Genomic DNA, 16,199 nt, shown 5'->3' with positions numbered 1-16,199 from the left:
TACGGTACAGTAAGATGAGTGAAAGGACCAAAAAATATGGTTAAGTTTCTTCAAGCCATCAAATCCACAATGCGTAGATTCGTTCAAGCTTTAATTAGTTTCAATTTCATCCGAAATGTGAATTGAATTTCCAGGTTTTTTTTTCTTCACATTTAATGGTTTCATAATCTAAGCAGAAGTTTAAGACGATTAAAATATTGAATCCCAAACTGGTTTTCTGCCGATGATTGACAAGTTTTATTCAAAGAATTTTTTTGATCGAAGGCTAAAACTTCTTGCATTAAAATACAAACCACTTTTTCCTGCACAATTGTTGATGAAATCTTGGTGGGATGCATTGATTGGCAGTTGAGTTTGAAAACTTTCAATCTCGGAAAAGTCATAATGAGCTGGTTACAGGCGTAACCGAAAGCAAGCAGTTTTCATTCATATATGAATGTGTGCGAATCAGCTAAACGTGAAAAAGTGGAAAAACTTATTGAATTGATTGCAATTTGATGAATTTTTGATAATGCTACTCAAGTTTTGTCATTCAAGCACAAAACTTGATGACGCAAAAGGTCTTTGGCGTTTCAACTCTTTTGGTATTAGTTCAACCTTTCACTATAGGTATATCGCGCACACGAAAAACTTTTTTCCCAATTTTACGCTTCATTTGCAACGCACTGGTGTTCTGTGTTCAATGAATACACACAGCCCATTGACTCTGTCTACGAAACGTCGAAATAAATGTCATTTAAAGTTTTAATGTTTTAATAAACATGGTTTTATTTGAGCTGTCGTCCCTTCGACCGATTTGATTTTCATTGTAGTAGTAGCTCCATGAATTGTTGCTCTTATTTGAGTAGATCTACTCAATGTATAATTTTTATTGTTTTTGTTAGAAATATTTGTTTTTTTTTGTTTTAATTACAATAGTTTTTTTTGGTTTTGGGTTTTTTTTTCATTTAGTTTTCGTATTAATTATTAATATACTAAATTCAATTTAATTAGCAAATAATTAGTATTTTATTATAATGTAATTTGGTATTTAATATTTTTTTGGTTGTTAGTTTGTCTCGCATTCTCTATACCTAAATATATAACCTATATTTCGTGGTTGATTTCGGTTGAAAATAGCGTTGTGTGTGTGCGTGTCAGGTGCTCGATGAAGCATACCTCGATATGACACGTGAACTCGTTTGGTATTTTCATGTGCAATTTCTCTGTTTATTTTAACTTTTTGGTTTGACAATTTTTTGTTGGTTTATAATAATGTTTGTTTTTTATACATTGAAACACATGCAGACAGAGATCAATCAAAAACACCACAAAATTTCCTAAATATTACCCGAAGAGAACCGAACCGGCGATTCGGCGAATAATCAACGAACGGTCTGGATGAATGAAGAAATAACGGAAAAAATATATATGTATATTAGAAAAAACAGCTTTCTCCACCATCACCACCGCCTCTCGCCATCATCGTCGTAGTCGTTAAACTTTAATCTATATGTAGATTTCATTTTCTTTAATAATAATTTTTAATGTACTAATTACGTTACTGTCTATCTTTCTTTCTTTTTTTTTGTTGTTAATGGCAATATTAATTTGATTAATTTCTTGTTTATTATTATTATTATTACACGGCGGCATGGTTGAGGATGAGTCACCGTTCAAACCTAGCACCTAATTCCAATTGCACCATCGAATTTTCGTCGTATTTTCTGATAGATGTACGGCACCAGCAACGTTGCTGCACTGACCAATAGCAGTAGATTTGGTGGTTGGTGTTGTATTGACGATATGCCATGATGCATTGCAGCGGGATGTTCTATTGAAACAAAAGCGTCCATCACTAGTAGATTAACCGCTTCACTGAGTTTTCATTTGATAAATGTTACATTCTGTTGTGGTTTTCAATTGCACTCAACTGAGCGTTATGTGTGTGTGTGTGTGGGTGTCAACAGAACGTGACACACAATAAAAGCATGGCACATGGTTTGTTTAACCGTTCAATTTGCAAATATCCAATTAATTTGGATGATAATGATAATAATTTGTTGTAGCCAACGCATAGCGTCTGGGTGAGTGTTGGCTTAATAGAAAATCTCTTTAACTAAATTGGCTACATTTTACTTTTTCGCAAACTTTGTTTGTTAAGGAAAAGTATTGGTTTTACTAGCCAAAATTTCATGACATCTCCTCTTTCGGACCACTATAACGTCGCGCCAAACTTCAAAAAGCACATATCTGTACACTAGGCAATGTAGATGAGAACAAATCAAACCTATCGATCAAAACCTATCTGCCCCCAAAAATACTTTGTTTACTATGAAAAATGTGCAAAATTGCGATGTGCGTATGGCGTTGTCCGCGTTTTGAGCCCATTCTGATTTACCAATTTCGTACCATAAGCCTCCGACTGGAGACCGGAAAAACCTTGAAAAATGACACTTTTGTATGGAAGTACCCGAAAAAAGCATTTTGTGCACAATACGCGGACAAATGAAAAGAAATATAATGTCCTTTCAAAAAACAACAGGCTTTTGGTCGAGGCAAACTTATGTTTTTTTGAAAAAATAATGGGAGCCTTCGAACAACCGAATACCTACTTGCCCATAAATTTGGTCCAAAAATCGACATTTCTTGAAATTTTTGGAATTCTGTTCGAAAGTGACACTTTCATATGGAAAATGGTCAAAATAGTTATTTTTTAAGGTCAAAAGAGCTATGAAAAAAGTTTTCATTGAATTTTTGTTAAACATTAAGCAAGAGGTAAACTTAATTGCTGCGGAGCGGAAAAGTTTGGATAACGTATGTAATTCGTTTTATTTTTCTAAGTAATCCAAATTTGTCAATATGAATGACGAGATCTCATTAAGTTAATAGATGAGCGCCCTAAAACGAGCGTAGACATCCAATCAAAATGAAAATTTACAGCCAATAAAGAAACATTGAAATCAGGTGAACATTTATGGATGTATAATTTGTTTGGATTTCTCGCAAATGCACTCTCATGCTGCGAGTCTAGACAACTTCCAGTTGGATTAGGTCCTATACAATGCATTGACTGATGGAAAATCAATACGACCAGCAAAAAAAACAAGCTTTTATTGAAATCCAACTTGGAAGCACTCATTGAGACATGAATCCGAATCGGCACATACACGACACGCACACATATGCGATGCGATAACGATATGAATGATTCGAATTTCTAGATGGATAGAATTTAGCGCCACGAAAAGTTGTTCAATCGAATTATCTCCAATGAAATTGACGATTACAATTTTCAAGACAGGCGACATGTTTTCGGAATTTTATTTTTATCAAGCTAAAATCGAATGTGATTTCGATTTACAAAATGTGTGTGCCATTTGATTGACTTTGATGGCGGACAAGGTGCGGGCGGTACCCCAACAAAATGTAACATTTGATCGATACACATTGTAATTGAAAGCTGCAATAAACTTACCGTTGAGTATGTGAACGCGAACTGAAATTGGATTGGCATTAGATGGTGCACAAGTGTACATGCCTAATTATAAATTAATAAAATAAATGTAATGAATAAATGGCGCTGTTTATGTAAATTTTAGTTTTTTGTTCAAACATGCCTGAATCGCTTTGGATGGCCTTTTGCACGAGCAGACGGCTGGTGGTGAGACGACCCTTTTCCGTTACCAATGAAATTCCGCCGCGCGGTGAATCAAAATTTATAACCTACAGAACCAGAAAATAAACAGTAATCAGTAAATATTCAAGCGAAAAACCGCACATAACATCCATTTTGAAGCTCAACAATCGACGAAAATCTGCGGTGAGGCGAAATTCAACGAAAAACTATAAATAAATATATAACATTGTGTGTCTGGATGTTGGGTAGACGGGTCGCCGATTAAATAAATCATTAGTTATTTTTATTGTGTTTGCTTGGACAAAAAAAAGCGACAGAAGCGATACGTCATTTGTATGATGTTATTGATGTTTAATGGTCGAAGCAATGCTTTTACATGATTTGCTCATTTCGCCCTTATTCTTCGGTCCGTTTCTATTTGTTTAGTACTGTTTACCGATATCTTTGGCATTTTCTTTGCAATTTGAATTTGAATGGCCCCAGCGACCAGCACATTTACAATGGAAAGGAATTGACCGCATACAGAGGATGACGACGACGACGACAAAAATGACAACAACAACGAGCAAGCATGCGAAATAAATGTATGGTTAAGGAATAGCATGCGTTGTCATTAATACATGCTCGACAAAAACGAACAAGCCAAAGGAGACTACGAAAAATTGCAACGACAAGAGAGAATCGCCTCAGTTTGTTTCATATTATAATGCGGTTGTGTAAACTGGTCAGCTTTTTTAATGTTATGTTCCTTTTGGGAATTGGAATTGTGTGTACGTATGTTTTCGGAGACGAACACTCCGAAGGCAAACAATGGCTTACATCGAAAAGAACTTATTCAACAGCACTCCAAACATGTAACGAACATACACTGCAACATTTTTGAGTGAAAAGACTAATATTGAGTTGTGGCAATATAAAGGTTACAACTATTTTAAGATGAATTTACACCGAAATTTGGGTAAAATGAGTTATTTCCTATGCGTATGTCCAAACGGCTACTGTTCATATACGCGCTATTACCTAGGGGAATATCACGCAATTTTTATTCGCAAAACTTATTTCTATCTCATTTATTTCATTAAAATCTAATGAAATCTAAGCTATTTCAAATATTTCGCAAAATCTGTATTATTCACTCATATTCACCATGTGCTGACGTCATTACCGCTTCAAAAATGCTGGAAGTGGGTTTTGGTGGATCCTCAGGATCGTTTAGTACTGCTCCCGGTTCTGGAAGTGGATCCTCAGGATGGGCCAAGGCATTGTCAAACCCAGTCTGGTCCATCCTGAAGATCCACCAAAACCCACTTCCAGAATCGGGAGCAGTTCTGAACGATCCTGAGGATCCGCCAAAAACCACTTCCAGCATTAAAATATCTGGGAAAATCGACCAAAATGAAAAAAATCTCAGATATCTCGCATAATGTAATATAATTGAAATTAATTTTTAGAAAATGCAAAAATCAATAGAAATTCAATAGAATTTTTTGCGTGATATTCCCCTAGGCTATTACGTAGGCACGCCGAGTCTGTGTATTTACATGTATTATAAATTTTGCACTCAACAACTTATACAATACATACAAATTCACAGACTCGGCACCAGTGCGTGCCTACGTATTAGCGCGTATATGAACAGTAGCCGTTTGGACATACGCATAGGAAATAACTCATTTTACCCAAATTTCGGTGTAAATTCATCTTAAAATATTTGAAACCTCTATATTGCCACAACTCAATATTAGTCTTTTCACTCAAAAATGTTGCAGTGTATATTAGACATTTTCAGGGCTTTTATTCCCCCTCCCCATCATATCGATTGGGCTGTAGTTGTTGTTGCTGTGCCAAGTTTTTTTTTCTCTTCATTCCCCAATCATGCTGTTACTTGGTCGCCCAACCGAGTTGAGTTCAGTTTCGGCCAAATGCACTCCAAACATTTGATGTTATTGAAGGGGCTTGATAACAGTTTTAGAGAACGGCTTTCCAACCAGCCATCCAAACATCACTTTTCATTCTTATTGATACAACAAAGGCCAGCACTCGGTCAATCAATGAAATTATCGACGCTCAACTGGGACGACGGCCTGCATATTTACATCGGAATCAAATTTAGCTTTAAATGCGTTCAAAGTTCTTGACACAAATGTCGTTCACAGTTGGTGCGCGGTCTTCAATACAAACAAATAACAACAACAACAAGCAGCAGCAGCAAAAAAAGCTTTTCACTGAAACTAACAAAAGATAAACTCATTGAAGATAGAAAAGGGTAGTAACTAAATTGAGGAAAATTTTTGCTGAAAAAAAAAAACGAACCAAAGTGAACTAACGAACAAAGAAAAAAAAGGACTCAGTTTGTCCATTGAATAAATAAATCGAGAGGAAAAGTGCATTTACCTCTGAGTTGTGTGACCAAACCATTTGCGGTGGTGGCTCGGGAGCAAATTTAACGACACAGGTCAAATTTATCGTTGAACCCTTATTAATGAATAGATCCGGTCCGCCGTGGATTTCAGTGATTGGCTCTGTAAATATAAGAAAAATTGCGTGTTAATTGTACACTAATAAATTGAATTAGACAGCTAATTTTATGGAACAGAATATATCTATTGTAGACATCTTGAATACGATCCGTTGCCACACTCTGAGCACTATCTCTTTCTTTCCTTTCCTTTTCGCCTTTCTAATAAATTCCATTTCGAATCGACGGCGTATATATGTGTGCCGCCTCAGCACCGACGAAGATTTATCGGAAAATTTTAAACTATTTATCTTTGCTTTTCAGCCGTTCATTCATTCTTTCGTGTCGCATTCTACGAAAATCTTCTTTCATTTCACCAGCCATCGCTGTAGAAATGATTGCAACATTCGTTCTATCAATATCAACACCAATTATAATTTCATTCAATTACGCCCGATTCGTCTCAAAAGATTGATGACACTGCAGAAAAGAAAATCCGAAACCAACAAGATAATCTTTTGTGCATTGTGTGTCGACTATGCTCGAAGGAATATTGCGCTTTCAAGATAAGAAACACACAGTAAATTAAAAATGTCATCAAGTCAAAATCTTTGTTGCCATCCACCATCCACCGCCGCCGCCACCACACACTTTCAACGATTTATTTGTTGAGCCAATGAAATGCTCCCCCACAGCACTCACTTCAATTCACTTGATTCCATTCATTTGTTGGCAGCAACTAGAAAACCATGTCACTTCTATTTTTGCACACATTTGCACACAAATGGAAAATAATAATAGATTCGTATGTCGCCGGCTCGGCTTAATCGCATTTGTGTTGTATGCTGTGTTTTGTTGGGACTTACATTTTGTTGGTCGTACTGTTAGTTTTACAGCACTGTTTGTTTCGTTGGCTTGACGTTAATTCATTTGACGTTGAGTTAATCATTGTGACGATGCAGTTTGGTTTGGCAAAAGGGTTGGCAACAAAAACGAAATCCGAATGAAAACAACAACAAATAAAGTAACAAATAGAAGAGAAATAGTCACTTCGGTGTGACTGACTAACGGCAACACTCGTACAACACGCTCGTTTTTTGTCGTCCTATAATTATCAACACATTGTAAATAAAATACGAAAAGTATCCGGGTGAGAACGTGTCTTCATGACATCTATATATGGAGAATTTTACACGATAGATTTTTTTTAAACTCGTTTTGGTTACCATTTTTCGATTTCATTTCACGTTCGGAGAATTCCATTCACAACTAGATTCACAATCACATGCTGTTATTATTATTTCGTAACCATTTCCCGAGCGCTTCGATTCGATCGGTGGTAATAAAATTTATTGACACGCTGCAATTTCATCGAACATCGAATTTGAACGTCCGTGTGCACACACACACACAGCCAACGCAATCCGTTCCACTATCAATGGGAAAATGTGATTTTCGAAATGGAATACGAGATTTTCCATTGCGAATTAGTACTTCATCATGTCTACACCACGTTTGATATACGATTCAATGCGACTAGCAAAACGCACGTTCGCTTACTAGATGATCATAATTGACATCATGTGTGTATGTACGGTGTATTGACAAAACAAACATAACACACATTTCACACGACACAAATAAGCAAACATGCAAGAATGAAGAGAAAGAAAAATACAACTAGAGCAACAACAACAACAGAAAAAAAAACACGGAAAAGAATTAGAGTTATTCAGAAAGCGTGGAGTGTTAGTTCTAAACTTAACAAGATGAAAAGGCTGCTGAATGAAAACGCAAGCAGCACACACAAGAGTCGGTTCATTGTCGTTGTCGGTTGACGAAAAAAAGCAGGAAAAAGCAGGAGTTGTGAAACGTGTTTGTAAATTCAAATACACCGACCGAAAAGTTCATTTTCACATCAAATGAAGAGATAGAGAGTGGTGCAAGAGACTTGACTCGAAAGTGGCCTTGAGATGAAAGTAAAATCTTCTCGAGCAGAAAATGTGTAACGAAAGCCAATGGCTTGAGTGCGGTTCAACTCGGCGGCAATCATTCACCCATTTTCACGTTTTATGGCAATTGTACACACTCACCATCAATCCGAGTGCATAACTCGACCCGCCTCAAGTGACTTTATGCAACTTGAACTCGTCTTGAGTCGAAAGCGTCCCAATTCGTATTCCAAAATCATAATGAACACAAGGAAAAAGGATGAAATATATTTAAATTGAGTTACAATTCAACTGTCAGACACGGTTTGAATTGAAATGGCAACAATAAATTAACTATTTTCGTATTGAGAGAGAGAGAGAGAGAGAGAGCCGGAGAGTTATGGCGAATGCACAAGGAATGCGGACGCAAATTAAATTGGTGCTATGACCAGGCCCGTAGCCAGGATTGATTGTATGGGGTGGCATGACCAATTTTTGAGGTGGTGCTTTTTAGAAGATATACAAAGTGATGATTTTTGAGATCTATAAACAAACAACTTAGAGTATAGGGAACGCATTTTTCAACTTGGATTTCCAGTCGAAGTCTTCAAAAGAGTTTAACATCCCATGTGAAAACATATTGACTGACTGCTCAAATCGATTGAAAATTATTCAATTCACATATAGTTGATTTTTTTAAATCTTGTATGGAAAATAGTCAATTCGCAGTCAGTCGTTTTCTCTCGAACATATTGACTGAAGAATAACTTTTGGGCGATTATAGCCGTCTATTTCGTTCAAGATAATCATTTTTAGTTAGCTAAAATGTCCAAATTAAGCGATTGGCTTCTCAGACGATACAATTCTATGTAATGTTGCTCATAGCATAAAGAAATTATTATTCGTGTCGCGAGCGAAGCGAGCCGAAATTTTTGATATTTAATATCCTGAATATTATCCTGGCGGTTGCTTTAGTTTCAAATTCGTTGAAACTTTTTTTATTTTGTATCTTTTTTATGTCCTCGATGACCAAATCAATCAGTGGCATTGCTCTGACGTAGCTCATTTCTCGCGACTGATGCAATTTTTTGGCTGGCTCCAATAAATCTAACACTCTTTTCAAGAATAAGAGCATGAGAATGAATTTTGGCTTTTGAATGGCGTGCAATATATGTAAACAATAAATGTCGCAGACGATAAATATTCGTTATAAACAAAAGCATATCGAGAATGATTTTATAGGTCTCAATATCAAGTCATTATAGAAGATGGATTAAAACAAAATTCAGAAGTCGTTCGGCAATTCGTTTGGAAGTGTATCGTTCGGCTGTTTTTTTGTGTGTTGACTAATACTATTGAAGAACGTAATGCAACTCATTCTTATTTCAATTGAATTTCCATGAATTATATTTGCTTCACGATTATTCATATTCAAGCATTTCACTTTCGGCTCTCTAAATGAATTCATTACGATGATTTTATTCCGCATTTTGATTTTTGAGATGACAATGATTTTTGGGGTGGCTGAAAAAATTCGTCTGGCTACGGGCCTGTGCTATGAGTCAATTCGATTTGCGTCAAACGATGCTGGAGAAGCAAATGCTGGAATTTCTCAAAAAGTTTATCCCGAAAACATACGAGAGAATATTCCCAACATTCATTAAGTTAATTGCCATGATGTTCCATCCAAAGTGAGTTTATTTGTTTATGCAATTTTTTTCTTTTTATTTTGCTTTTGCGTGTTGTCGGCCGAAACTTTTGACTTAGCAATAGCAGGAAGTGGGGCATCGAGACGAACGGGCAGATTACCAGTCGTCGTCTGCATGCAAAATGAATGCGAAAAGTTTTCAATTTGCTAGACCGTGGCGAGAAATGCAGCAACACATATAAGAATATCATTCAGATCGCAAATGACTTTAATGCACAATGGCATTAAGTTGCCTCCGACTTTACATGTATGCGGGTTCACTGGTGCACCGGGCCCTATTTATATTATTCAAATGGAAACACACACACAAAACACTTAAATGCATGCCAACAACTATTCGCCCATTTTCACTTCGATCTTTTAACAATTTCATTTTCATTGAGCGCCAACCAAACTTGTGCAAATCTAAATTGTATGTGTGCAAGTGCATAGGTGCCAAGAGAGTTAGCTCATGCTTTCGGCCACCCTGAAAATCCTTCGTACATATTGTCATTATCTATTCACAGATTTTAAAGTGTTCGATTTCAATTAAACTTGCCGAGAACAGCGAAAACTTTAGCGTTATCTTTCCGTTCGGGATGGTGCAAAACCCGATGAGTCGTGACCGTCGGTGATGTAAATTGCATAAAATATGCCAAAACATTTTCCCATTGACATTTCAATCGGGATGTGCTCCTTGGAACTGTTGCAAGTGTCCTTCACTGCATAGTGAAGGCAATGCGCTTAGTTTTCCCCGATTGCGATTAAAATTTAATTTGACACTTTCAGTCGACGTTGAAATTTCTTCCGCTACGGCGGCGAATCTTCGCCAAAAACTTTGAAACACGTAGGGTAATGTCTCTATGAGTGGGCCGTCTCCATGAGTGGGCCACCTGTCAAATTTCTGTCATGTGACATTCGAAAAGTCAAACCAATAGCTGAAACAGCTTCAGCGTATCCCAAAACCATAATATATGAAACGTCGAAGTGATCGCACGCGTTTTGTGTTGTGTTGAGCATTAGCAAAAAAAAAAGTGCAAAAAAAAATCGAAATTATAACATTGTGTATTTTTCCTATCGTCAGAAAAATTCGAAAAATCGACAATTTTAAGGTGAGTAATATTTTTTTGTGTAGTACAGACATTGAAAATCAACACCCAAAAGTAATTCGCAATAATATTGAGTTTTAAATTTTTTTTGGTGAGTCATTCAAAATGGCGACTATTTCCATGAGTGGGCCACTTTTTGTCTCCATGAGTGGGCCACCTACTTTTTTCTTTGTTAATGCTTGTTTGTCATTTGTATGCATGTAAAACAGCAATATATTGACTTTAAAGTGACTTTTATTGACTTTAATTTTATTTTTTGTGGTTTTTGGATGAATTTTCAGCATGTCGTCGAAAAAATCAAGTAAAAAAACTCCTAAAGAAGGAAAAAAACCAGATATTGATTTGGATGCTTTGCTGCAAGCTGTAAAAGCAATTAAGTTGGGGCAGAAACCACTCCGAAAGACCGCAAAAGACTATGCCATTTCAAGAACCAATTTGCAACGTTACATCAATCGATTGAATGAGGAAGTGCCGAATATTGCAGAAGTGCCGGATCGAAATCTCAAGGAAATTCAGAGGAACCGTCGATATCACTTTCCCGTGCTACAAGCTTAGCTTCAATGTTGGCTGAAGTTGGTCCATTGGAACCGACCCAAACTCCGCAAAAGAAATCAAATCGCGGCCGTAAGCCAATGAAAAGAGCAGTGTTGACTTCGCCTGAATGTATGTAGGAATTGCACGACAAAAAGAAGAGACGTGACGAACTTAATCGAAAGAAGGAAGAAAAAGCAGCACAACCATCTAAACGAGCAAGAAAAGATTCGACAACAAAACCGAAAAAAGCATCGAAGAAGAAACCAGCTGCGAAGGAAAAAAAAGGAAAAAAAATGCGAAACAAAAGACGAAGAAATCAAAGTCGAAAAAGAAGTCTGATCAATCATCTGAGGAAACCGAATTCTGCATCGTTTGCTTCAAAGAACTGGAACCACCATTGAATGCAAACAACTCCATCAAATGCAATAAGTGCCCCAGCATCGCCCACATGAAATGTGCCAACATGACACGAAGTTATTTCACATGTAAGAACTGTGACTCGGACAATGACTTCGATTCTGATGAATCAGAAGCATAATTTTGTACACGTTTGTACTTGAAAATTATTTACATTGAATAAATGTTCATCAAACATTGAATTTATTTGTTATTTACTTCATTTTTTGGCATTTATCTAGGAAATTTGTAGGTGGCCCACTCATAGATACAAAAATTTTTTTCCCAAAAAACAAGGTTTTTTGCCTGTCGGCAAAAAACCTTGTTTTTTGGTGAAATATATTAAAGATCTGATACCATGGCCAGTTGGCTAGTCCAATAAGCTAAACAACGGTATATATAAACCTTAACTTTTCTAGTCCACAGTATAGCTACAGCCGTATGTGCTTAGGCGGCCCACTCATAGAGACATTACCCTACCGATAAAATCGCAAAAAAATGGAAAGAAAAGCAATAAACAATTTGACTTATCTATGTATCGTGTTGAAGATGATGCACGGAAAAAATCGAAGGCCAAAGCTAAATTTGCATGCGGAAGTTTTACAATTCAAACAAACAGCAACATTCACATCGCATGTGTTTGAAGTTCACAAAATTTTGTTTTAGAAAAAAAGAAATAAACAAAAAGATTAGCGCGAGTCTAATACTCATCAAAATTCATTTTTGGGCGATGGCATAGAAACACAGAGAAAAGGCAAAAGATCCATCATAATTTAACAGCTGTGGACCATCACATGTTCAGGCGTTTGATTGAAATTTTGACTTCGTCGTCGCTGTCAACGTCATCGAACAAACCAACTCAAGCAGTAAATGAAATTACAAATTTGAGCGACATTAACTTTTGCACGTGTTGTCAACTGCGTTGCTGAATTCAACTTCGTACAATACATCAAATGAAAATGTAATTTTACCATTTCTTTTTCAACATCTGACCCATTTATCCGAATCCATTTTACCTTTCCTGACTGGCATTTTACGTGGCATGTTCTCGTGTTCCTCAACAAAAAAAATCGGAACATAAACGATGTCCCTTTTTGTTGGGCCCTTTTACCTAGAAACGGAATTTGACCGTTGAATCGCATTCACCCAGTTGCGAGTCACACAAATAGTAATATGTCATTTTGAAGCGAACTTTGCTACGAATTTTGTAATGTTGCGACTTCACAAATTACCAACTGACGTTATTCAAAACCGTTGTATGTCGTTGTGAAGTGGCAATAATCGAAAATTTCTGAAGTTTCAATCAGACCTCTAGAAAAGTTGCTTGTAACCCAAAATGACAGAGTGAGGGAGAGAGAGAATGGGAGAAATAATTCGTAGACACGTGTCTACTTAATCAAAATCGATTTTGATCATCGATGGAAATGTTCAAGAATATACTTTGGAAGGAATGCCAACTTAAACCTAAAATAGAGTTTCTCCATTATTGCACAGCAAAAAAAGTGTATATGACAGCGAATGAAATGGAAAATACTGCAAGATCAATTAAATTTCTCACAAGAACTTTTCAAACATATCATTATATCATCATCGTTGGTATATTCGTTTTTTTCCCATTGTTGGAATGTTCAAACAATGTTCGGTGTCGACAAATGAGAAAAGTTTTTCTCCATTTGTGTTGTTCGCATAGAGTTCAAGGCTAGGGGCGAACCACGGTTTTAAAAATAACCAATAATGACCGACTTTAACATTTTTTATCATTTAAACAAACAAATTCCGATATGATCACATTTTGGTCAATTTTGCCCGATTTTTGCAGTAATTTTTTCGCTTTAACGAATGCATACTGTTCTAGAAGCGGGTTTTGGTGCATCCTCAAAATCGTTCAGAACTGCTCCCGATTCTGGAAGTGGGTTTTGATGGATCTTCAGGATGGACCAGACTGGGTTTGACAATGCCCTGGCCCATCCTGAGGATCCACCAAAACCCACTTCCAGCATTTTTGAATCGGTAATGACGTCAGCACATTAAACGTTTATAGTCGATATTAAACGATAAAATTCAATATATACAGATTTTTTCAATTTTTTACGGATGTCATTAAAATTGAGCGATAAAAATAGATTTTGTCAATAAAAAATCCGTGGTTAGCCCCTGGGTTCAAGGATTCCATCGCTATTCCGAGCGATTGAATCAAAATCCCATTTGAAGCCAGCGTGCCGACTAATTATGATGAAAAGCCTTTAATTTTGTCTTCGACTTTTGGACTCTTGCTGTTTGAGTGAGAGCAACAACAGTTCAATGCTGCAAAGATAATCTTGTGTTATTTTGGTGCGTCTTATCTGAAATTGCAACGATTTTCTTCTTCTCCCTCATTCGCGGGCATTGTCTGTGGCAAAACCTCCCGAAAAAAAACGTTGAATGTGTAATGAGTGTGCTGTCTGCACCAAGACTTCACAAAGAGAGCAACTTGTTCGCAACAACATTGACTAATTAAATCAAAAGCTTCAGAAAAATTTCGGCATTTCGTCCTGTATAATAGAATTCAGCGCTTATTTCATGAATCATGACGTTCAATAATTTGGTCGTTTTTTTCTCTCTTCATTTCTTCCTTCCTTAAATTAATCCCCAAGCCATTCTGCATCTGCAGCCGCCACAAACGGAAGAAAAAAAAGCTGAGCCAACGAGTGGAATGAAGGTGCGGCGGTACTTCGACAAGACAGCAAAACGAATGAGATAACATCTGCGCTGCGATGAACACGATAATTATTGTTAAGCGTGCATTTTACCTCTTTTATTTTCAGTACCGATCGTTGCTTACTTTTTCTCTTGTTCTGGTGAATCGTGGTTCGTTAGTAGTGTACAAACGCTCGTTCGCTCACTTGCACACATGCGCGCGCGCGCACATCCCCATCGTGCATCGCGTGACAGATGAGCGATAAAAAAATCCGCACGTTTTTATTTTTCGTATCCCATCGGTATTTTGAGGCAATGAAAAATTCCTGTTAAGCTCTTTAATAAGAATAATACTTGCAATGTTTTCGGACCATGGTTTTTTTTTGCCTTCTCTTTGTTTGGCCAGAATGGATGTGAAGAGCGAATTGATGGTGAAAGAAGTGGGCATGATATTCGTCGGAAATAAATGTAGGACGAACCGTATTCACACTCTTGTACATAGATTTCGAATGGATGAGGTAAAACAAAAAAGTCAAGAGGAAAAAAAAATCCGCAAGACATTCGCGCATCCATTACAAAACCATCTTTCGTTGAAGCGCTTGTCTGCAACATTTCAAAAAGTTGTTCTGTTTTCCACACATCTGGGTCGAAATGCTCGAGCACATTCGGCAGCTAAAGTGAACAAATGCTGTGTTTTTATTTCAGCTATGATTTCCATTGAATGGTCGATGTAAAAACCCAGGAAATTCTTACATCGTCAGAAGCATTTTTTTGTTGCTTCATTTTGAAACATTGAAAACAGCATGTTTTTTTCTTCTCCCTTTCTCTCCGTCGAGATAGTAAACGGTGAACAGCAAATGTTCTTTCTTTCTCTGCTGCTCTCACCACTCACGCTCTTCATTAATAAAACAAACGCACCTGTGTCCAATGCCCTTTATTTTATCAACACTAAAATTAATTCCACTATTTTCCTTCGTTTTTTGATGTTACATTCTCTTTCTCTTCTTTGTTCACTCCCTGTTGGTGACGTGTTATCCCTTTGCTCATCGTTTTTCTGCACATACTTAATCCCATTTTTCTCTTCATATCACACAAATGCTGGTTGTTGTTGCTCCGACATAAATATTTCTTGGGTTGTACTGTGTATCTGTGTCTGTGTCTCTCTGTGTGTGTGTGTGTTTGTGAAAGATCATTTGGTTTTTGTTGTTTCTGTTTCACGGCGTTGAGTTGGCGCTTACAGCAAACCCAAACACGTTGACGTTTGTTTGCAGTGTCCATTATCGGGAAGCTCTCTGGCAACGGTTTGCTTAATGCTCATCTCTTCTTTCTTGTAGATTTCTCTTTAAGCACTAGTTACATGTTTTTATTCGATGATGGCGATTCATTTGGGATATTATTTCATTACAATGTCTTTAAAAAAACTGGTTACAAAACTTTTTGTCTCACTGTCGTTGCACTTTTTGGCATCTTTTCCGGCTATTTTTCGTGTAAAAATAATGCTTTTTCAGTGCATAAATATCTTGAATTTCATTGTAAGCAATTTTGTTCTGGTCCTTTTCCTCTTCGTCCAAGTTATGTACGGGATGTAATCTGGTGGAAAAAAATCGATATGTTTGTGTGTGCTTGGTAAAGCTGAAGTAATGCTGGAAGTGAACAGCAGTAACAGGGATAATCGGATCGAAAGAAAATAAGTGCATGAAGAATATTATGAGCGGCGAAGCGTTGCGTGTTTGCTTGTTAGTTCATTTGTTTGCCAATATAGGGTACGGTGGGGCAAATATCCGCATGG

The 16,199-nt window shown here is 36.9% G+C and overlaps 1 protein-coding gene across 2 annotated transcripts in view; it reads right to left on the bottom strand.

Annotated features, from left to right (window-relative positions):
• Positions 1–593: 593 nt before the first annotated feature.
• LOC129573550 (zwei Ig domain protein zig-8-like) overlaps positions 594–16,199 on the bottom strand; it is a 223,489-nt gene continuing 207,883 nt past the window's right edge. For both annotated transcript variants that reach the window (XM_055454185.1, XM_055454195.1), the window contains exons 6-9: positions 6,014–6,141; positions 3,600–3,705; positions 3,458–3,520; positions 594–1,813 (exon numbers count right to left, since the gene is read on the bottom strand). In XM_055454185.1, the coding sequence (XP_055310160.1) occupies positions 1,662–1,813; positions 3,458–3,520; positions 3,600–3,705; positions 6,014–6,141 (449 nt within the window). In that variant the 3' untranslated portion in view covers positions 594–1,661. The remainder of the gene's footprint in view (positions 1,814–3,457; positions 3,521–3,599; positions 3,706–6,013; positions 6,142–16,199) is intronic.

Source organism: Sitodiplosis mosellana, unplaced genomic scaffold, assembly GCF_009176505.1.
Source record: "Sitodiplosis mosellana isolate CC-2019 unplaced genomic scaffold, AAFC_SMos_1.0 Smas_scaffold_1, whole genome shotgun sequence".
NCBI lineage: Eukaryota > Metazoa > Arthropoda > Insecta > Diptera > Cecidomyiidae > Sitodiplosis > Sitodiplosis mosellana.
This window is presented reverse-complemented; position numbering and strand designations above follow the sequence as displayed.